Raw genomic sequence first — 24949 nt, 5'->3', positions numbered from 1 at the left:
TAGGAGAGATGGCAGATAATCTAGAATCAGTCAAACTGTTGCAAAGGGATGTGGACAGCAAACAGGCTTGGACTGATTTATGGCAGATAAAATTTAATATAAGCGCAGTAAATGTAGCATATTGCATGTAGGAAGCAAAAATGTTACACTTGAATACACAGTGGGAGGTCTTAAACTTGAAAGTACCCCATTCATAGTCATAGGAGACTCATCACTATCAACATCCAGACAGCGTACAGAAGCCATTAAGAAGGCTAAAGGAATGATAGATAGATAGATAGATACTTTATTAATCCCAAGGGGAAATTCACATAATTGTCAGGTTACATAACACGATGTGTACATCCATCCATTATCCAGCCCGCTATATCGTAACTAAGGGTCATGGGGGTCTGCTGGAGCCAATCCCAGCCAATACAGGGTAAAAGGCAGGAAACAAACCCCAGGCAGGGCGACAGCCCACCGCAGACGATGTGTACAGTAAGAGTCAAAGAAGGATATGCTGAAGCTTTATAACACACCGGTAAGGCCTCATTTGGAGTACCGTTTGCAGTTTTGTTCTCCGAACTACAAAAAAAAAAAAAAGACATAGCAGCAGTAGATAAAACCCAGAGAAGTGTGACACGGCTGATTCTGGTACTTAGAGGTAGCAGCTATGAGGAAAGATTAAAGGAGTAGAACCTTTCCAGTTAAGCAAACAAAAATTAAGAGCTGACACGACTGAAGATTTAAAAATTTCGAATTAAATTAGTACAGTGAATCCAGGCTGTTGCTTTAAAATGAGCTCAACAAGAACATGGGGATGCCGTTGAAAACTTGTTAATAGTAACATTTTCTCAAACATTACAAAGTTTTTCATAAAAAAGAGAACCACTGGCCCATAAACTACATTACCAAGTTGAGTGGTAGACAAATAGGACTTTAGTTTCCTTCCAAACTCGAGAAGATTTTATGTGGGGAAATCAGGTGGATAGGAATGCCAAACTTTGTTGGGCTATGTGGCCTGTTCTCTTCAAGCTTTTTCTAATGCTGTTCTAGTACACTGCTTCTTTAGCCATTAATCGCTATGAAATCAACCCTGAAGCAGTCAGGACACAGCTACTTTTAGTGAAAACTCAGCTGAACCATATTTTCCTTGGTTCAGATGGCAAGCAGCTCCTTTTGTTCAGTCCTTTTAATTTTATGAAATGTTTCAAACAGCATAACTTTGAAAAGCCAGTAAACTATAGAGCTAGTCATGGATACCCACTGTGCCCTGCCTGACAAATAAAACAATGGCAGAGCTTTACAGAAGTAATGTTATTTTTCAGCATAGTTCCCTGCAACATTATTGCACTTTTCCAACTTTACAGATTGAGTTCCAGCAAGGAAAAATAAATCTTCTGACTTCTCCTCAAACCATGCCTCCGAAACATTTGTCACTGCAGAATCCCACACAGGTCATCTTTAGATTTGGGAATAAATGATAATCACTGGGGGCAAAGTCAGGACAGGAGAAGTGGGTGGGTAGTCAACAAGTTGAATCTTTGTATTCTCAACAGCGGCCACTTAAACCAGGGACGTGTAACAGTGAGAGCTGTCATAGGGAAAGAGAATCTTTTTTTAATCTCATACAAATGAAAAAATTGGAGATCAATGCAACTTTGATATATCCATGGTAGGGTCTGACAATTTTACAGTTTTAAAAGTTTGTCCCTTAAGTGCAAAGGAAATATGTCGGGGCAGAGTATACTACAAGGACTTGACCTGTTGGGTCATCTTTAAAGGATATCAGCTGTGACTTTTACTCATATATTACTTTAACATAGACATTTTAGAAGTACATTCTTGAGATTACATGTAGAGGAGAAATGTTACAAATCAAAACAATGTACAGTCAAAACTACATGTGCAGTTTGTACTGCAAAAACTATATTTAACAGTCTCTGCATTAAATAAGAGTGCCCCAACTATTTGTGACACATGTCTCTTGGAGTAATGGCTGCTGGACACTGCCATTGTGGTACTACCTGTCTAACTGAAGAGATGCCAATAGTTTGTGCCCAGAGGGATTTGAGTTTTTTAATTATGATACACTCTTAATTTTGACAGATTTTGATTACAAACATGAGGGGCAAAATAGTGTGGTGTTTAGGGCTTCTGAACCTAAGACCCTGTAGCTGTGAGCCTTGATCTGATCATTGATTATACGTCATTTGAACAATCTTTTCACAGTGGTGTAGTCTCCCACCTGGACCTTGAAGCTGGAGTTTATTCTTAAAGTCCTGCTCCTGTTTCTTCCTGGAGGCAACCATCCTGCCGACTACGCCACTGTGAAAAGATTGGACAGACACAGGAAGAGATTTGGGGGCAGCCGCCCAAATACTTGAATTAGGCTGTCAAAATTGAAAGGTTGGTTCCATGGTAGAGGTCTCAACAGACTTCTGTCCAACAATAGAACCATTATAACAGGCAAAGATGGCGGTTTTAAAGCTGGGCAGGGGGAATGATGTAATTGGGGCAGGAACCAAAAATTATGTCATTGAGACTGGAACTGGAAATGATATCCTCAAGTCCAGGTGAAATTTCCTGTGGTTGGTCTGCCGATGAAAAAAAGGAAGGATTAGTGCACCCTGCCACCCCCTGGTCTGGCATGGAATTATTCCTTTGTGAGCCCTTCAGCTGCCTCTCATGCGCACATGTGTGACAACTGTATTTAAGAGAAACAGGCATTGTTTCATGGTACTTTAGTGCTGCTACCTCACAGCTCCAGAGAGCTGGGTTTAAATCCCAGCCCATGCCCCATCTGTGTGGAGTTTGAATGTTTTCCAGCTATTCATAGAAGCTTTCTACAGTATTCCTCTAACATCCCAAAGATGAGTGTGTTATGTTAATTAGCGACTCACAACAGGTCAAGTGCAAGCGAGTGTGGATGTGTGGACAAGTGGGTCCTGCATTGACCTGACAAGACATCCATCTACAGCGGTTTCCTGCCTTGTGGCCTGACACTGCAAGGAGAGATTCTGACCCCTGTGATCCTGATCTGTTTTGGTGATGGATGGATCGGGGAGGTATGGTTGAATACACATCATAGACAAGCAATATATTTAACACCAGTAACGGCGCACTGCAAGATAACGTGCAGTGAATACACTTGACTTGAGCAGTCATAGTTTTCATACTCTTTCTCTGTATGTTTATCATTTGTTTGCTGCCTTGTGAGCAGCTCTTCTTTTCTCCACCCTAGCGGCCCGCTTCTTCTCTTCTTTCACTGGCATCTTTTTACCTTAAAACCGATTACACTGGCACTTAAGTCTTCAATCTGCCTCAAGAATGATTTAAGATATGTAGAGGTAGGGGAAGTGAAGGCGAAAGTGGTAGGGATGAGAACGGCGCCCATACGTATGTGCCACCCTGCTGCCCACTGCTGAGTGTTGATTCTACAATAAAATAAAAATAAAAAGAGGAATAACCTTGGAGGTCAATCTTCACCCTGAAAGCTGATAGTAGACATCACATTGTATATGTGTACCAAATTTCAGGTCAATAGTTCAAAAATCCTGGACAGACAAATGGACAGCCACGGTAGTGTATTATATAAGAATATAATTTGTACTTTACTTTTTAAAGTTAGTGAATCAATGTGAACATTTTCAAGGACATTGCCTCCAATAAGAGAGACAAGGCTAATGTCTAGCATGCCTACTGTACTTTGCTCAAAAGCTGTTTTTTGCTTTTGGACCAATACAGTGTTGTTGGAGAGAGACTGGGATAGAAAGAAATTTGTTAAACACCTTTGCAAAAAACAGCATTCATTCTTTGTATTTAGATCCTCAAATGTTTCTCCCTAGGTCTAACTCAAGCTTAATTATAATAAACTAAATAAAAATACTTGGAAATTACATTAAAAGAGTGAGATGATGAAAATAGATAAATGAGATGGAAGTTTTCAAAAAGTGAAAGCATTTTACAGGAAAAGGCAGAAAGCTGGCAATTTTGCACCACCTACTGATTAACAGTAAATGTGACATTTACAAACCGGTTTAAACCAAAAGATTCCATGCTTTTTTCACTTTATTTCATAATAGTAAAACCCAAAAGAGTGAGTAATATATAGAATCCAGATGTGGATGAAAGGTCAGAAACCTAAAATATCAGATGGAGACCAGTTTGAGATTATGTCACAGTATCTTGGTGTCTTTGTAGTCGAATGCAGACCACCATGGTCAAATTTAGAGGAGAGTGATCTTTGGTAGGACATTACTCTGCAGCATTTAATTTAAAGGAGGACACAGCAATCGTCACAGAATATATATTAGTTTTTCTTTATGACAGTATGAGAATGAGCAACATGATAAAGCTAAGGTTGTGTGGATTAATAAGCCTTTAAACCTCCCCAGCATGCTCCAACATGTAAGCTAGTGGCTCTTCGGCCTAAAAAGTGATTTTATATTGCTTATAGTAGACAGTGGGCCTTATGTGTTCAGCAATAATAACGAAGATGTCGCTGTCATTTATGCTTTAAAATACAGTGTAGTTAGGCACACATATGTGATTTTTTGCTGTATTTATACAAACATATGAAATTATTGTAGCCTTTATTAGGAATCTGAGATACTATATAAGCTACGAGAGAAGGCTAAAGGTTATACACTATATAAATTACTATCCAAAAACTATCCAAGTACAACACATTTTACACAATGACAAACTTGCCAATATTCTGGTTACAGGGATAAATGGACAGAAGAAAGGGCTTTTATGGATCTGTGTCATTTATTGAGCTAATTCTGACAGCTTGTCTATGACAATGGTCAACATCCATGCAAGTGTTGTCCTCTTGGAATTCACTGTGCGATTCAGCCTTTTGGATCTGTTCTTTAGACCTGGATGCCTGGAAACAAAGAATGAAGACCTCATTCACAGACAAGAAACTGCCCGTTGTTACTGTTGCACAAGGAACTCTTGTTCTGATGACGTGCTGCCTCCTTTCTTTTCAGATTTTTGTCTTTTTCACTCCATACATTCCTTTCCTTGTCATTTTCTTGGCAACATGCCTCCCAACCACATGAAGAATTTTCAGCATTCCCCTAAATCCCATGCAAGGCTGCTACAGGCACAAGCCCATTACTCACTTTTGGGGTCAGTAATACACAACAAAATATCTGGGATGCAGGCTCACAATGGCATCAAGTGGTCCCAGGGAAATCCACACTTCAAGCTCTAAAAGCCCTGATAAAGGCCAAGTGGGCAAGACTTTCTTCTTAGTTGAACAAAAGTTTTTTTTCTTTTCCCTTATGGATGACCTTGCAACAACTTGTCTGCCTGGAAGTATTGCATAAGCTTCACAGCAGTCCTCCGTGTCATCACTCTCTCTATTAGAGGGTCAAGCATAAGTTTCCTGCCCTCTAATATCCTGAGGAAATGATTCAGGCTTTCTCCTAGGGTACCTCCTTCCCTCTCTGGTGTGTTACCAAAGGATTCCATTTCTGGGCACACAATGCAATGACAGGGCATACTTTATGGTCACTGCCTATCCAATTTGGCTAACAGATGAACTCTTCATTAGCCTTTTCATTCTCTGTCCTTTGGTGACTCATTCTCTTGTGTCCTGCCATCATGGTTCACCTCTATCTTAACATCCTCTTACATGATAAAATCATCTGTTAAATGAAATGTAAACACTAAACCCAAAACCAACTAGTCACCAAGAAAGCAACACCTCTTTGCATAGATCTCATCTCATTTTCTGAAATCACTTTTCCTGGTGAAGGATGGGAGGCCAAACAGGTTGGCCTAGACTTCCCTGTCCACAGCTACAGATTACAGCTCTTCCTGTGGAATTCCTAAACCAGTCAAGAGTTATAATCCCTCCACCATGTCCTGGATCTGCTGCAGGGCTCTCCACCCAGCAGCTTTAGAGGGAGATGCCCCGGGGGACATCGGTATGTCATGCCCAAACAACCGCAATTTGCTCCTCTCAATTCAGAGGACCAGCGAGTCTACTCTGAAGCTCCTGCAAATCACTGAGGTTCTTACCCTATCATAGAGCATCAGCCCAGCAACCCTGTGAAGAAACCTGCTACATGTATTCACAATTTCATTCTTTTGGTCACTACCCATAGTTCATGACCATGGATTTAGAGCACAGATATAAATCTACCAGTAAATTCAGAGTTTTGTCTTTATATTCAACTCCCGCTTCACCATCATGGAATAGACTGTAACAACATCTGCAGAATAGCAGCTGCCTCTCCAATCATCCTTTTGAACTTATGTTCCCTTTTTCTATCACTTGTGAACAAGATCCTGAGATACTTAACTTCTCCACTAAGGGCATTTGTTTTCTCCTCACCTGCAGAGAGCAATCGATTATTTTCCAAGAGTGAATCATGAGTTTAGAATTGGAGGTGCTGATTCTCATCCCAGTTGCTTCACCCTTAGCAGCAAATGTGTGCTGTAGGTCACAGTCAGATGAGGCAAAGAGGTCAACACTATCTTCATAAAACAATAATGCTACCCCTAGACTCCCCAACTGCACATTCTTATATCCTCCACTGAGCTTTAATAACCTCTCCATAAAAACCACAAACAGCAGTGGTGACAAGACACTCCCTTGATGGAGGATGACACCCATCATGAACAAATTTGACTTAATGGCAAATATTTAAACTCAACTCTCACTGCTTTCATATAGGAAACAAATAGCATGCAAGAGCGGCCCTGTTGCCTCTTATTCCTGAAGCACCTCCCACTGTACCTGCAGAGGGGCACGATCATATGCTTTTCAAATGTACACAACACATGTAGAGTTGAGTTATCGTACTCCCATGCACCCTCCAGCAGCTTCACCAGGGAGAAGAGCTGGTCTGATCTTCCAAAATGGGACAAGAATCCACATTGTTTCTCCTGTATCTTTGGCTTAATCATCAGATGAAATCTTCCCTCCAAGCAACCTTGCATAGGCCTTACCTAGGAGGCTAAGGAGTGTGATCCCTTTGTAACTGAAACACACTCTATGGTCACCTTTCTTAAACATGATGACCACCACAACAGTTTACCATTTCTAGGGTGCTTTACATGTCATCCGTGTGACAATGAATAGACATGTTAAACACGCTATCACAACAGTGTCCCACGCTTTCACCATCTCTGGTCTCTCTTAATCTTCACAATGACTTGAAGTATGAAAGAGGCACCGTCCATCTTCATACAAATGGCTTTGACAGGGAGAAGATAAGGTCACTGTAGTGGGTAGAAACATCAAACATGATATGACAACCAGGCAACAACCAAACAGGAAAAATATTTCCAGATTTTCAATTAAAGTAAAGCAAGTGGCAAGATAAATATGATTACATATTAAGCTGTCTGTGAGTGTACAAAATCATAGAAGTGGTACAGGAGTTGTTTGGAACAGAAGATTTAACGGAGGCAACAATTCATCCACCAGTCTGATGGACTCCCTTTATTTGACTGTAGGGTCATGGTGCAGTTTGGATTAATTATTTTTTGAAAGATATAAGCAGGACATATTTTAATATACAGAACGTACAGGATTAAAATCTATCACAGACTCTGGGGGAAAAAATAGAATCAGATTTTAACAAGAAATATACAAGAATACGGTGGAATAAAGACCAGGGTAGGGGGTAAGAGATAAACAGATAGCAGAGCACTCATATCAAAAGGTTCAGTTTCTATATGGTGTGTTATTACACGATAAGGAAACGTCTGAATGGAAGAACTGTTACTGTCTAGATCATTCTGTTTAAGTTTGTTTTTATTAGAAACTGCTGAATTGCCCTTCGCTTAAACTTTAAAGAAAGTAAAGTACTTGGTGAAGAACAGTATCCAGATGTACACTTAAAATAAAACACTAACCCGCTATCCACAGCTCTGGACAAGAAATAGCATCATAATACAAAAAACAGCAAGGTGAGATTCACAAATTAAGCAGTAATGGTTTCTTTTGCTTTGAAAATGTTAAATAACGGATTCCGATTATCAAAATGAAATCTAGGAGCTTCCAATTCCCTAGACAGTCTGTAACACAATGTGAAAAAAAAAATTACTAGGAAATCCCTTCGGGGTTGTGGATTAGTGAACTTAGCAGAGAGAAAAAAAAAATGACACAAAGATGCCGGGGAGGGAGCATGTGGTGAGCTGTTTCCGGAAGGGCCGTGTCTCTTGGTGCTCCATAAATAGCAGGCAAGCAGCCAGTCAGCTACCAGAGCCTCAGTGACTGAGAGACCAACAAGTGTGACTCTGCAAGCTCTCTGAACACGCAAGGTAAGGGGGCGACACCGGCTTTGTTTCTCTTTACTTCAAGTATTTTCATGCAGCATGAACAGATAGAAAGCATAATTCGGTGGCAGAGTCAAACTTTACACTCTGCTTAAAACAGTTCTGTCACTCTTTAGTGAAGCTATTATTGTGTTCATGTATGTTAAAAGATCTGATGGGTAAGTGCAGCTCATTATTATTCAACTAATGAAGGTGATAAAAAGAAGTAGGGAGTCTGGTAGTCTCTCTGTTTCATATTTATCTGCAAAGTTGAAATAAATTTATACTCTGGGAATGGTACATATTCTGTATTTTATTCATTACTCACATAAACTTTGTTTTTAGAAGTTTAAGTCATGTAGCAATTAAGCATTTTTAAATATTTACAATAAGTTATAAAAAGTATTGCTACCTAGTCACTGCTTCTTTGTCATGAGGTTGCCTTGGTAGAGATCTTTCAAACTTTGATTCCTACTCTTTGTAAAAAATCAAATCTGTTAATGCATGGGTCACTATTAGATAAATGTACTTAAAAAAAAACCTGGAAGACCTACTTGGCCAAAAAGTAATAATCAGGATAATAATATGTGGAAGGCACACACTGCTAGGTCTGTTTGTAGCTGTCATATTTTTATAGACTAATTTGCTTGTGTTGTTTAGAAAAATAACTATCTGTGTGACAGAAACAACCATAGCAATCCGCCAGTTGATGTAAGCATGTCAGAGACACGTGTAGGAATCTCTGTAATTCAATGTGTTAGAAACAGGCACAGAAATCGAATTATGCATGTTGGACATGACATCCAAAATTTATGTGTGCTAGATGTAGATACAGCAGTTCTACCTGATAGATAGATAAATAGATTAGAACAAATGGAATATTTCAATATACGCTCGATAGGAACATTTACAGAAATACTGTATATACTGTAAATGCATTTAAACTGGTTTTATATGGCAAGAGAAGAAGAATCTGTTTAACCTTATAAAAATCACCTATCCATGCCTGTTTGACAGGTTCTTTTAACAGTTAACAGCTACAATTGAAAGAGAAATTGATTGGAATAGATAGCTGTTTACACATGCTGCCAACATTTATGGGATTCTGTTGTGCAGAAATTTGTTATAACCAGTTATAGAAATCAATTTTTGCCAGAAACAGCTAAAATAAAATCAGTATCAGCGTCAGTGTGTTAAACAGCTTCTGGAATGCATTCATTTGATTAGGGGGCAGTGGAAAAAGTATCAACATGCAATATCAACATATCATTCACATCTTGTACATCCAAAGAAACAATTCATTTTAACCAACAAATATTCTGCACATTACAAAAATGGCTTGTAAAATATACACTTTTTCTATAGTGATGAAGTAAGACATATTTTACTGCTTGGGGGTTTTCTTCTGCTAGAATTCTCTTTTTCACATTCACCTTACTATAAGGGTTTATGATTGTCTCTTACATGCAGTCAGTTGCACAAATGCTGAATATCATAGAGGAGTTTCCAAGTAACAAAGAGTTAATATTACATTCTACAAACACCTGGACAAAAAAATATTGTGAGCAATGCTGTAATTAAAAGATTTCCAGATGTTTTTGCTGTAAGTTGGTCTATGAGATAAAATGCATTGGAGCAAACCCTGAAAACTGAATAAAAGTTGGCTTTAATAACAAAGCCATGTCACAAAATCCAAGTTCTTCTTGCTCCCACAAAGGAGTACCAAACATTAAAAAATATTATGAGTATTTATGATTGTGGAACATTCTGTACTTTTAATCTTTAAATCAGAACTCCCAGTATAAGTAAGTGCCTTGTTTTGTCTGCAAGGGCAGTTTAGATGTAGCTCTGTTGGACGTCTCTAATGCTTGTCCCGTGTTTTGAAAACATCTCAGTACACAAAGCAAAGCTAAGACAGACATCGCTTCTCAATTGCAAGTCTGACTTAACCTCTTAGTGCGGAAATTCCATGACTTGGTGTTGGGCATACAGAGTAGACAAAACATTTTGTGAAAGCCATGGTACACTGTCTAATTAAGAAAACATCCTGGGAAGGCAGGTAAATACAGAGCGCAAAGACAGCACTTAGGCGGAATGTAAATATATATTTTCTGAATATCTTTTCCGTATCATTGATCTACACTAAAGGAGGCTGGGGTAGGACAGAAAGCAGGCAGCTCTTATGTAATTATATTTTGCACAGACTTGCTGACTTGATTATACCGTTGATCTCCAAGTCTAACCTGCGTTAAACTTCTTCCCCAGCTTTTACTTTTATTTATTTATGTATTTTAACAATTTCCTTATATTGATTTTGAATGACTCCATAAATTGTGACTCCAGTTCATGTATCTGGGTACGCACAAATTCCAGTTGTACAATGCAGCAACCCTCGATGACTGTTGGTCCCTTCAAACCTCCAATATGTCTCAACATAGTCCAATTCGAATGCTTCAATAGTAAAGGAGATCCTATAGGTTCTCCACACAGTGCATTCAGTTGTTTGTTAGGCTGTTTTCCTAGCACTAAACATAAGAAGCATATCGTCTTGCAGTTTCCCTGTAGCTTAGTATACCAGGCTGATCACAGCACAATTGGAAGGCAATCACGTGTTACTTCCACCTATAGTATAGCTTGGTGGCTGCTATTGAATTTTAACTGAGAAATATCCATACTTCAATCTCCTCATGTAGCTGAACTTTCTGAATTTTTCCTCATTGAAATCAAAATCACAGGTCACAGCAAAATGATCCTCCATTGCATACACTATACACTGCCGGGAACCATTAAGAGTAGAAACTATGCGTAATAGCATTGCTCAACACCACTGCTAAGGTGTCATTATGTTCGAACCCTATTATTACTTTTCTCCTTTGGGTACTATATAATATCACAAGAAAATGGTACTTGTGCTAAAACTGAAAATTTTCATCCAGAAGACAGCTGCATCACTGCCCCTATTATTTGTTAATAGTACAAAGATTTTCCAGTTGTCTTACTGCCATTTTGGATAGCCGAGCCACTCACTAATGCACCACTGGGATGGCTCCAGTGTTAGAATATCACTCAGAGAGCAGTGCATAAGTAGAACAAGTTACCTGGTAGTGACAGAAATGAGGATTCCAAAGACCTTCCGATTTCCACATACTTTTGAACACATCGGACAAAGATGAACTGATAAGTAGTGGTGACTTAACCGGTCCACTCACATCAAAATGTTTTCCTTTGTTGTTTATGAAAACCAGTGGGCATGACACCGTTCATCGCAAACGTACACAAAGTTGAAGAAATGGGACACATGTGAAGTGAGCCACCGAAATGACTAAGTCATTATTTTGTGCTGCCGGTCCATAAAAATCAAATGAATGTGCAGAACACGACACTCAAAATTTCAAATAGGGCTTTGAAACATGAACATATTTTTGAGAGAGGTGATTTGATCTTCCTCGCAACTAAGTGAATTTTTACATGAAGGAGACATGGCAGGGACTAACTATCCCTGGCCTCGTACACACACATGCAGTATTCATTCATCTCAGCTTGCCTTGAGTTGCCAGTACATGTAAAATACACTGGAATAGTGCCCAGGCACACGCGGGGAAAACGTGTAGATGTCCTACAAGAGATAACTAAGTTGAAAGTTAAATCCTTATCTTTTAAACCGGGAGGCAGCAGAAAGACTTTCGTATCACGGTTATTAAATACTTTTAGAAAGGCAGAATTTATAATTTGCTAGGTAGATGGCAGATTTGGTGAGTGGAGTTTAAATAATTATTACAAGTTTCTTGAATAGAGTGACTGTTAAATTTCAAGTCGCGATTCTGAAAAGAAGGACTTGTGCCAAATTCCGAATGGTAATCATGTCAGTGAATGTAAATTCCTAATTAATGCAATAATGATAGCATAATGCATGAGGCTGGGGGGGGGTTGTAGTCTTTAATGTAATGATGCAGGTTAATGATGATGAGTAATGATGCAAGTTTAGGCAACGTGTGGAGGGAGCACAAGTTCCTACGACTCCATGGGTTTAACTAATGCACAATATTGCAGAACAGAATAGTACGTGAATATAGTGCAGTTATTTTAAAATGTAGAAATAAAGGTAGAGTCTCATGAAAGTCAATAGGACATGAAACTAGATTTAAAATTTCACAACATAACATTTTTTAGACGTTCTTAACCCAGTTCCAGGGGTTGTTGGAGTCTATCTCCAGAACACGAAATGTGCAAGGCAGGAAACAGCCCAGGGCAATACATTAGCCGATCATATGAGAAATAACAAGTAATACTGCTTACTAATATTACATTTGACCTGCTGTGACTATGAAAGATTTACAAATCAAGTGCATAAAATATAAATAAAAAGAATGACTGAATGAAGGGGTACATGTGCAGTTAAAATGTATGAAATCTGATTCTCGTGTCTGATTTATTTTTTTCTTATCTTACATCTCTTCTTGCATGTTTTATTAGGATTCTTGGTGGCCCATATTTTCTGTTAGGTCAAGTGGAAAGTTTAAAATGACGGCCACTGTAATGTATGCTGGTGATTTTAAACTTGTTGCTAACTGGTGAATATTTTGTATGGTAAACCTAAAGGGGGTACCCTGATAACTTTGAAGTATTTATTAGGACCACTCAATTGCTAGCTCTACCAAAATGTTTGATGGACTAAATAGCCTCCTCACGTTCTAAAAACAATCTGTGTAGTATTTCTTCAATTTGTGTTTTACTTGGTTGCATCTGATGATCATTTCACATTGCTCTCTTTTCTTCTCCATCCTCAGTATCACCAGAAACAATGAACTCTGTGGATCAAGTGGGTATGTTGGCTTTACTTGTCACTCTTCTCTTTGGAGGACAAAGCAATGCCTGCAGCTGTGGACCTCAGCACCCTCAGACTGCTTTTTGCCACTCCGATATTGGTGAGTCTTGCTTTTTTTCTTCATAGTTTGTTTGTACCTGAAAGATTACATTCACAAAATGGCCTTCTACAGATTTATAATACATTTCTCCAAACCTGTACTTAAAAATCTGAGTCAGAAAAACCTCATTAAGGGAAACAAGTTAAAGCCAGTTCAGTGAGAAGATCTGAATGAATATCCTCTCACTTCAAACAACCAAAAATGACTAATTAGGGAAAATTCAACAAGGGCATTACACAACCAAAAATTAGGGGAGCTGCCCATTTCTCAGTTCTAAATAATGGGTGCCTGATTAATTAGCAGTGAAGTCATATCTGCTGCATTTTATCTTTAAGCAAGCAGGCAGTTCCATAAGCGTCACAGAAGGGGGGAGGCTGGACCAGGAAAGGCAGATGATTACAAAGCAACCAAGTGGTTAAAATGGAGTTTAGGAAGGGCTATTACTAGAATAAGCCTCCTCTTTTTGAGAGAGCACTCCTGCCTCAGAACTTTAAAGCACTAATTATTCTCAGTCTCTCTGTCGCACACACTGAGCTAACATCACACAATACTAACAATCCCACACGAAAGTGCAAGCGTACAGATGCACACATGGGAGATTTTACCACAGCGTTTGGGTGTGTGCTATTCTGCAAACTAAGCTAAGCCAACCTCTGAAGCCGTCAAGCAAGAACAATCCCCTCAAAAATATCTTGTGATAGAAATGAAGCCAGATGGTTTCTTTTTATTTGTTTTCCTGCTGCAACATTTCGGAATAAATATTTGGAGCAAGCCACAATCTGCTTCTGTACTATCTTGTGTTCATAATTTCTCATTCTGTAGATAACCGTGCGTGTGCATGTTTGGGCTAGACTAATGCAATCCTCACATAGCCATCTCCCGCACTCAGCCACAAGTGATTTTCTTTAACCCACACTGCTTTTTCCAGTACCTGCCTGCACAGTTATCATCTTCAGAGTGTCTATGTCTATTGGGCTTTGAAGGCACAGTTGGTAGATTTAATGTTAGCACTCTTTTTATTTAAATAAAGTGGACTGATTGATAACTGTAATTATCTTTATTACTATTTTTTCAAAACATACCATGATGGGAAAGGGTGTTATGATGTTTTCATGCAGGGTAGGAAAGATTTCACCAATTTACTATAGAAAGATTAATGCATCACACATATTTGCCTTTGTTGGTACTGCACGTTGTAATGTGCTGTGACTTTCTACATTTTTTATAATGAGCTGGACGAAATCATAAAACATATTTACCACCCAATAAAATCATTTCATTGTGAGTGGTGCAGTGATTAATGAAACTGACACACCACTCCGGAGTCCCATTCTGGTTTCTGTCTGTGTGGAGTTTGTAGGTTTTCACCTTATCCCTGTGTAAGGTTTTTCTCCCTACCGTACAGTTTTCCTTGCATATCCCAAAAATGTATAAATTGTGAACTTAAATGCACCTATGCGAGTGAATGTTCCCTAAGGTGGACCTCATCCATGGCTAATGCCCCACCTTGTACAAGAAGATACGCTGTGGTCCTCTGGGCTTGATAATGGGAGGATTATTTGCACTGTCTAGTGCTATGATCAACAAATAGCCAACCCTGCCTTAATGTGCGGTATTCCTTGGGTTCTCATCTAAACAAGATCATCTTCTACATTTGAGATTTTACATATATATAAATAAATAAACCATTATACTGATTCATTTTTTCAACTATCCCATTTATTAGACTCAACACCCTGGGGACTTTTGCTTTGTCAGCAAGCTGTGTTGTAGACCAGAATTCCCTTTCACAAGCAACAGACTTCCAAAAGGTTATCCTTGTATATTTCCTGGAAAACTGCAAGATATAATCTCTAAAAATGTGTCCAAGATTACTACTTCTACACTCAGATTTAATATATTTAACATTTCTATTAATATTTTTTACACATATGTAAGGGCTTCAGAGTTCACCAATATGTCCACAATATGCACTTTCACACACGTCTTCTGAGGTGGGGATGTAGGCTGCTAATAAACTTGGCTGTTGAATTTGTTTTTGAAGTTATTCAGGACAGGGAGCTCAGATATGCCACTTCCTCATTCTAGCTTTGTGGAAAACTCATAAATGTGGGGCTGCAGCTGTGGAAAAAGCATCTGTGACTTCCATTTATATTAAATATAGAGCTAGGCAATCCATAGCAGTTTGGCAGGGGTATCTAGACAAGGTTATGAAATCTACTGAGGATAGTCAAGAATGTTGTGAACATCTCACAAACGCATTTTGCTGCAAAAGTTATACACCCCCCTAACAAGAATGTATGTTTTAGCATTTAGGGTGAATAGTAACAATATATGGATGAATGAATTCACAGACAAATGGATGAATAAATAATAATCAAAGTGGGTATGAACTTTATATGTTTGTGAAAGGCATGCCATTAATGAAAAGTACATAAATTTGAAAAACCAAAATGTAAAGCCATTGATCAAAGTTTTCCTCATCTTACTCTGAGAGCAGGAAAGTAAGAGAAAGTCTTTGGTGAGACAAAGAACTCTTCAAAGTACTCAAGTTGGATGTGTAGTTTTTAAACTGAGAAATGCACAACTTCAAGATAGCTACAGCATTCGCCCCAAAGACAGCAGTCTCTACCACAGCCCAGATTTCTCCATCTATGCACTACATCTACTGTTTCTATTATGAAATTGCATTTACCAGCAGAATTGGATGCTAAACCTGGAGAGAATGCAAGTCTATTGCAGGACAGGCATACTTATGCACAGACCCACAACTCACCATCAGTTAAATCAGGTTAGCTTTAGGTTGTGGATTGAAACAAGCAAATAAGAAGAAAGCCAAGCATCCTTTACATTTTGAAAAGGCATAAAGCACTGCATTATTTTTGCCTTCCTTATAAGTGCCACTTTCAGTTCTATAGGCAGTCACACTCTGAATGACTTAAGCAATTTTGGTTCTGTTTTCTTTAGTGATTAAAGGAAAGATCATCCAGAGGGAACAGGTGACAACAGGAAACGCAAATGAAGGAAGTGAATGGATCCGCTATGAGATCAAGCAAACTAAGGTAAAAAAAAAAAAGCATGTACATCAGAAGACACTTTCTTAACTTCCTTTTCTGTTTGCTAACGTTTATTTTATGAAGGATAATCAGTACATATGAATGACATCCTAAATTAAGAGGCGGCCTATGGGCTTTTTCACATTTTACTGAGTTACACCATTATTGGCAAGTTTTGTCATTGATCATTGGAAAAATGTCTATAAATTCTCCTAAATTCATTATAATTTAAAAAAAATCTCAATTCTTGAACAGATATTTGGCTGGGAATGTCTTTTTTTTTAACCTGTCCTTAGACTGGTGCTGAATTTACCCTGGATATGTTTGAATGTGTCCTTGTTAGGGGGCGCAGCAGTTAGCACTGCTGCCTTTTGGTTCCACCTCCCTTGATTCAGATCATTTGTTGTGGTCCGTGTGAAGTGTGGATGTCCTTCCTAAGGGTGTGCTTGACTGGTCCACTGATAGACTGGCTACCTGCTCAAAGTTGTTTGCTGTCTTTAACACAATCGTGCTATTATAGGTTCTGGTCCCTTCAACCCTTAATTATATTAAGTGAGAATGTTTGCATTTACTGGCGCCCTGCCCGGGGTTTGTTTCCTGCCTTGTGCCCTGTGTTGGCTGGGATTGGCTCCAGCAGACCCCCGTGACCCTGTATTTAGGATATAGCGGGTTGGATAATGGATGGATGTTTCCATTTATGTATGTATCTTTATTTTTATTATTTATATTGGTTTGAAACCATACAAAACCAACTGTGGGCCTACCAAAGAAAACCGTATTTAAATGCAACCTCTATCAAAAACTTTCACTGAATGTTAACACCTACTGATTTTGTGACACCAGCAGGCATTTGGGGTGGCACAGCCTCACTGTGGTAACCATTGCTATCTTCATTGAATTTCAGCCTGGCACTGTCTACTACAGTTTGCTTATTCACCCCATGTCTGCATCATTTGTTTCTTTGGGTACTCCACATTTCTTCCAACATCCCAGGTTCACTGGTAGTTCTGAACTGGTCCAGTATGGAAGTGTGTATGAGTGTAAGTGTGAGTAGGATCTGCAAAAGACTGTTGATCCATTTAAGGTTGGTGGCTGCCTTATGTCTAATGCTGACATTATAGGCTCTGTCTCCCCCATGATCCTAAATTTGATTAAGTAGATTTGGGGATGGTATGCAAGTAATGGGGGAGGCATTTTTTTTTGTTTTAAGTATAAACATTTGAATTTCTTCTATGATGGTGCTACATAAAGTTGAGCAGTTATTCTAAGAAATCCCAAAGAGATGAATGCAATGTTTACTGGTGACTCTAAAATGGCCTTGTATGAGTGAGTATGGGTGTTTGCATCGGCATGCACTAAATAGAATAATGTCCTGTCCAGGGATAGGCTTTTGAATCCAAAATGGATAGATGTTGAATGTTAGTGAAATTATAGTATGGGTAACTATAATATAATTAACATAGAAATGTATGCTGAATATTTAATATTTTTTGTGTTGACCACTATAAATCTAAATTACAATAAACACATTTTTCATTTTCTGGACTATACATTGTGAAGCAGTCATTGGGTAAGATAAGTGCATTTCATGTTGATTATAACTTAATTACATAAAGCATAGGAATGGACATAAAACAAGATGAAAAACCGCTTCACGTCATTCTCTCTGATTACTCCAAACTACAATCAATCCTAACTGAATCCACAATCCCTTCTGCCCACCTGTGCTTTAATTTTGCTCAAAGCTCCGATTATTCATAGGTGCCAAGGACCGTTTTCATATGCAATTAGACAAAAGATTGTAGCAGGTTTATTTAAGTGTAAATACGCAGAGGTAACTGAGACGGCATCTTGCAATGCAACGATTGGAGCACAAATAAGGTTAAGAAAGAGCTGAGTAGACAAGGCAAAACAATTTAGCAGTCAAGAAATGAAAAAACGTTTAAGGGGAATACAAAAATAAAACTCAAAAAAATGCAGTTAATGCATCAAAAATACTGGTGGTAAACTCATAACCAAAGAATTCTTATGAAGCTCTGGAAATCAAGTCATAAATCAGAGGCTAGCAGTAGGAAGGTATGTGTTTAAAAAGGCTTTCAAATTTAAAACAATTACAAAACTTAAAGCAAATACAGAATAATGATCATTGCCAAGAAACAGCACACAATTGGCTACAGGGGGTTCAGCAAACAGAGTGGAGAAAACCAAGATGAGGCATTTAGTGGTGTTCATTTTATTCATTTTACAGTTCAATACAAATATAAACTGGAATTTACTACAACCCACATTGCATATATTTGCTTACTTCTCTACAAAGTTCCCATCTCAATTGCTGTATTTATGCTGTCATTCCTTTAGTATGAGGAAATCTTGCCTGTAGAATTCTAATCCAGCCATAAATAAACACCACCTAACCGCTTTGTGGACATCCTCATTTCTTTGACGGTTATGTATTCATTCTCTGTAATGGGCTGATCAATTTTTTCCTTATTTTTCTTGGTGGATGCAGTTTATGGGCAATTATGGTGCGGCTGACAGATGCTGTCTTTTTTCCATCTTTAATGTACGTTAACTATTGCCTGACAGCACTAGCATCGATACACGTATGCATGCGGAAATAAGGCACAAATGTGCTTCTTCATAGGATGTTTAGTCACTACATGCTGTTGTCAGCCATTTTCTCGCAGTGAACTTTAAACACATGAGCATTGTGGGTGATGTCATTTCAGGTTTGAAAAGAGCGATCGTTTCAACATTTTGATAGAAGAATAGGCTCTAAAAATGAAGAAATGTAATTGACCTGAATACCAAACACTTGACCTCTCAGTTAACTAAGCTGGGAATATTTCACTTTCTTCTGTGCTCTTTAATTCTCTCAATCCATTACTTGAGATGAATAAGTTATTAAAAAGATTAAAGACAATGCTTCTCAGTAAGTGTAGTAATACTGTATTAATTATAACAATAATGAAATTGAAGAAGAAATCAAAGAAAAATTGCTCTCAAGGGAAACTCAAGAAAAAAAGCAACAGAAATAGAATAGAATGTTTATCCGATGAAGCGTATAGAAATGAGTAGGACTGACAGATTTTGAATTGCTTGTTAAGGAGCACAGGAATCCACAAGTTAAGCAAGGCCGCATTATGTAAGGTCAACTGAGTTTTTACTCCAGGTCACTCCACAATTTTTCCTACTGTTAAGCAGCCCTCTTGCCTCACTACACTTGTTATTGATAATGCTGCCACTGTAGCCAATATTGTGCCATCCCACCTTCTGCCAACTTTAAATGCTTCTCTTAAAATAAGTTCTGAAGTAATTTCTCTCTTTTTTTTTTGGTTAAAACCTCAATGATGTCTCCAGATGAGGATGAACTTGCAGTAGCAGCACTACTAAAATAAGACAGATGAATCATTGCAGCCCCTCAGCAATGCCTTGTGACTGGTGTGGGTGGGATAGGCGTGAGGAACTGTGGTTCTCTTAATGGCAGCTGTCAGACTCAAAAATAGGACTTTTCGACCCAAAGTAGATCCTCAGTCACTGCCAAACCACAGAGAGCAGCCCTTCATTTGTGATATTGTTTTTAGAGTTAATTAAAGACACCAAAATAAGTTCTTTTTTGCATGCAGGGGACCATTCAGGTGCATTTGCTTTCCTTTTACCTCAGTATGGTTTCACGAAAAGCATTTATGTTTTATTTTTAGTCTGAGGCATTAATTTTTATGGTTTTGTTTACCACGGCCTAGTACGAGAGCCACTGTCCAGAGATAAAACAGAAAAACAATTTGGGGCAGCTACAGCAGTAGGGTACATCAGACAAAAATAATTTTTATAATGTAACTGACTGTGTAAGCTGGTGCTGTAAAAAGCCCAGGGTTCTAGAAACTATAGGGTGGTCCAGATCTAATTATGCAATTTTCATTACGTTATAACTTATAAAGTTTATTACATAGAAAATCACCCGATAAATCACATTGAGAAGTGTGCGAACTGACAACATAGAGAATCATCTTTGCACTGAACTGGAATCGTCCCCGCATAAATCAAAGTCATCCAGATGATCTGGATCTGCATAATTAGATCTGGACCACCCTGTATTGAAATCGTCAGAAAAAAAACATTGAAATGTAGAGATGTCAGGAAATTGAAAGAAACTACACTGGGCATCTCTGTCCTAGGAGGTTTCATTTTGCCGATATGCTCGCCTTGCTTGTGTGTTAGATGCTAAGCGAGTTTCTGTTTCCTCAGAGGTGGACTCTGGGTAAGGGCTGGAGAGCCACTATTCAGAGACAAAACAGAAAAACGATTAGGACAGCTAATCAGAAAGAAAGATTTTATTTTTATGTAATAAGTTGTAAGTATTCAACTTTGCAACTTTCAAAAAACATTGTAATAATAACAAAATAACATTGCTTCGATGTTAAAGCTAGATCTGCTGCAGTAAGTAAGGGTCTTATTGGTATCATGTTTTGAAATTCCTGTGCTAACTCTTCTTTACTCAAAGCTAGCAATTAGCAGGCAATACAAACTAGAAATCTCAATTAGTAGTGGAAATTTTACGTTTTGACTTTAAACTTTTAGCTGAACCCATTTCCTTTTCTAAATGTCCCCTTATATACCACTTCGAATTAATGATTGACAAAAACTGACACCCATGTTTGACCACATGTCTCAAGGTGAAAGCTAAAAAAAAAAAAAGGTATACGTATTTCACGTACGGTAAATGTAATTCTCCACATGAACTTTTAGATGATGCAAAGACACAGGTCAGTCAGCCCTCAATTTCTAGTGACCTTTAAGCACAAAGAGCTGATTTAGCAATGATATGCTCAAAGAAAATAAACACAACCAGGTGATGAACACGTGCAGGAGACATAAAGACAAATGTTAAGTGGTTCATCGCAGTATAATAGTAAACTGCAAAACCAGGCCAAGATGAAAATGTAGTTCTGGACTCTGTGACCCTGAAATACATATGTTAGCGACTGTATAGATGGTGAATACCAATGCAGATTGCTTGCTAATTACCATATTTATGTAAGGAAATATTTCCGCAGAGTCTTGGGATACCACAACTAAAATGTATTATTATTACAACTATTAGTATTGCCATGCCAATAAGATTCTTATGCAAAACCCTCTACTCAGCCTCAATTTCAGGGTGCTGTGCTCAGCAAGGGAGGCACCAAGGTTGTCAAAGACAGTTTGTTTTTAACATCTGTTCACATTCGTAGCTGAATCAGCCAGGGAGAAAGCTGACCACATTGCAGTAACTTGGCATCTTAACAAATGCTCAAATGCAGTCACACTGTAACACAGTCACAACAGTTTGTAGCCTCTAACAAAGGTCACCCAAGAAAGGTGATCTGCTACTTTTCTGCACCTAATACCGTATAATAATAACCCCTTGATAAAATACAAAACAGAAAATGGATTAAAGTCTTAACAGTTGTAATAAAATAGGAATAATACACACCTTCAACAAACAATCTCCCCCCCCCCAAAACTATTAACACAAATCATTACAAATTTTTAAGTAAACTTACGAGACAATTCAGACAAAACACAACAGTCCAGTTTTAAATGTTTAGTGGGGCAAGTGTGGCAAATGAATGGGCTGGCAAAGCAGATAAAAACATCTGTAACTACCATCATGCAAAGCTGGCACACTCCCCCCATATCTAAAGCTGCTGAGTTCCACCATTCAGAAAGGGTCCTTCTCCAGCTGCTCAAGTCACTTGCTGAGCTTACTGCCAGAGGTGGCGACAAATTTCCCCACCACGATCCATGCGTCTCTTTTTTGGCTATGGGTAAATGCACAATGCACCTGCCATTCTTCATTCTTGTTAAAAATGTATATTTTGCAGAAGTCGGTCATCATATATTGCTGTTTTTTTCATATTTCTTTCTTGCTGCTCTATAGCCCTTTTAAAGGGCTTCCGCTGCTGCCAAAATCTTGGTGAAGGGCTGTTGTTAAGTGCCACCTCGCTATGCCATACAATTACTAAGTAATACCAGAACAACAAAACAAAACAATGGCGCAGGTAACAGAGGAAAAAAGAATGTGCCACGGGGGCAGTGCTGTGTGTTTTTGGACTGCGAGAGAAAGCCAGAAAGACATTCAGTTGCTGTGTGCTTGATAAGATCATTTCAATGCTTGACTAGTGAATTTCAGGAGAATCTCAAACTAAGTTTGTCGCCCCTACAGAAATCAAACACGTTTATATTCTCATCACTTCTGTAATTTCCGGAATTGCTAAAGCAGGATCAGGACTTTGGGACAGGGAGTGTATTCAGGTCAGATCACGGGTTTATGAGACTCTGGGGATGTGCTGATAGATTTGTGAATAAGAAAAAAAGCAGCAAAGGGCAAAGACTTGATCCTTTCATGTCTTGGTTTATAATCACATGAAGTGAGCTGCAAAATTATAAGCTTTTATTCTCTGTCTTCCAGATGTTCAAGGGCTTTGAGAAAGCTACCGATGTCCAGTACCTGTACACTCCCCATGATGGTGGTCTGTGTGGTTTTGAACCAACTGATGACGTTTTGGACAATCAGAAAGAACTGGTCATCGCAGGCATGATGGGAGAAGATGGTCGTGTCAGTGTCAGTGTGTGCAGTTTTATCCAGCCTTGGGCCAACTTGACTTCTTCTCAGAAACGGGGGATCATGTTCACCTATAAGAACCACTGCAACTGTAAGGTAGGCTGTCTACTTTTGGCTTTCCACTCTGAAATCCATTCTCGACAAACCTATGCAGTATAAGGGCATGACCACAAGTCAATCTTAATGGCTTCTTTTTTTTCTTTTCCTTTTCACAGATCTCTCCCTGCCAGTTTGTTCCCTGTGCTCTGTCTTCTGAACAGGAGTGCTTGTGGACAGACGGCTTGTTCACACGCAGCTGGGACCACGTCCAGGCCCAGCAGTATGCCTGTGTTAAGCAGGACAACGGCGTTTGTGGCTGGGCACCACAGAAACCCACGGGTCTTCGAGGTGTCTTCACTTCCAATCAGTAACACCTTGTATTACTGGTTCCAAGTCTGGCGCAGTGCCATGACTTAGCGGTCCCCAGAAGATTCTGTCACGGGGGGCAGCAAGCTGCCTATTTGCACATGCTTTAAGAAACGCAATACCACGAGCGGCACAAAAAAAAAACAAAAAACAAAAAACAACAAAAAAAAAAGCAAACAAAGTGTGTATCTTTTTCTTTTTTTTCTTTTGGAATTTTAAATAAAAGAACCCAAAAGGTACAGGTATATAAAAAATGGATCTTAATAATCATGACTGCTAAACAACTAGAATGTCACTTTTGCTTCTAGAATGAGAAGCAAAACTTTCAAGTTCCTAAAGAGATGACAAATGGGGAACCTCTGCTCCTATTTGCACTTTAATGTGGGGGATTTTGTTTTTTTTCTTGTTTTTTACTTGTTTGTTTTTTCAAATTCCAAATGTTAGTTAAATAAAGTTTTTTTGTTTAAATAAATTCATGACAGTCATCACATTTTACAAATACTCTAATTGAACTAGAAGCACATTTTTATAATAAAATATTGTAATTTTCCTTTTTGGCATTATTCTTGTTTTATTTCTGGACTTGTTTCCTATACACAGTGACCATTTGGACACTCATTGCAACTGTGGCAAAAAGCAAAATAAATAAAAGCTACCTGTGAAAAGCAGAACTAAGACTGCAGGCTGTTTAAGGATTGTCTAGATGAACTTGCCCAACATTAAATTCAGGCTTATGAAAGATGAGAAAAATAGGAATATGTTGTAATAGCTGCAGCTCCAATTTCTTCCCACGCACAGTTTGAGTGTGCTATGCTTGACAAAACAGCTTGGGACACCAAGGAGAGAATGCCATTTTAACAGAGGGTGCGCACACACACACACACACACACACACACACACACACACACACAATTGATGATGTAATACAGTATCTAAACAAGGCAAGAAGACACAAACTCTCTGGTAGTCAAATTTAAAAGTTTTATCCATCCATTTTCCAACCCGTTGAATCCGAACACAGGTTCACGGGGGTCTGCTGAAGCCAATCCCAGCCAACACAGGGTGCAAGGCAAGAACCAATCCCAGGCAGGGCGCCAACCCACCGCAGGACACACACACCAAGCGCACACACTAGGGACAATTTAGAATCGCCAATGCACCTAACCTACATGTCTTTGGACTGTTGGAGGAAACCCACGCAGACACGGGGAGAACATGCAAACTGCACGCAGGGAGGACACAGGAAGCAAACCCGGGTCTCCTAACTGCGAGGCAGCAGCACTACCATTGTGCCATCGTGCCACCCAGAAGGTTTTATATTTCCCCAAAAATAAAAATGGCCAAGGTTTGGATACTCAGTCAGCCTCGCTGCTCTTGAGACCCGAATGATGACCTGCTACGCCGGTTACTGTCTACTCTATGGAGTGGGCTGGTCAGCGGCCTTTTTAAATGAGGGTCTGTGTGTGTATAACACGAATGTACGTTTAATGTCACTGTGCAAGAAATAGTTTTATGTATTCATTCACATGTGCAGGCTAAGTTTGGCACACAGGGGCTAGTCAGCATTTAGAAACTGCTAACATTTGGAGAATGAGGGGGACAACTGCGAGGGTAGGCATTGTGCTATTCCTGTATTTTGGAGAAGGGGTTGAGTCCTTTACTTTCCTTGTTTGGAGACCAGAGAGGGGCCTGCA

The 24949-nt window shown here is 38.9% G+C and overlaps 2 protein-coding genes across 5 annotated transcripts in view; one reads left to right on the top strand and one right to left on the bottom strand.

Moving 5' to 3' along the window:
* The window catches only part of LOC120542909 (synapsin-1-like), a 302987-nt gene that overhangs the window by 124726 nt on the left and 153312 nt on the right, over window positions 1–24949 (bottom strand). The gene's annotated exons all lie outside the window — the stretch shown is intronic.
* Window positions 8187–23806, top strand: LOC120542910 (metalloproteinase inhibitor 4-like). The gene is made up of 5 exons (XM_039775639.1): window positions 8187–8271; window positions 13053–13190; window positions 16158–16252; window positions 22698–22946; window positions 23066–23806. The coding sequence occupies exons 2-5, from the start codon at window positions 13067–13069 to the stop codon at window positions 23258–23260; spliced, it is 663 nt and encodes a 220-aa protein (XP_039631573.1). The 5' UTR covers window positions 8187–8271; window positions 13053–13066; the 3' UTR covers window positions 23261–23806.

The sequence above is a fragment of the Polypterus senegalus genome, chromosome 13 (genome assembly GCF_016835505.1).
Source record: "Polypterus senegalus isolate Bchr_013 chromosome 13, ASM1683550v1, whole genome shotgun sequence".
Lineage (NCBI taxonomy): Eukaryota > Metazoa > Chordata > Cladistia > Polypteriformes > Polypteridae > Polypterus > Polypterus senegalus.
This window is presented reverse-complemented; position numbering and strand designations above follow the sequence as displayed.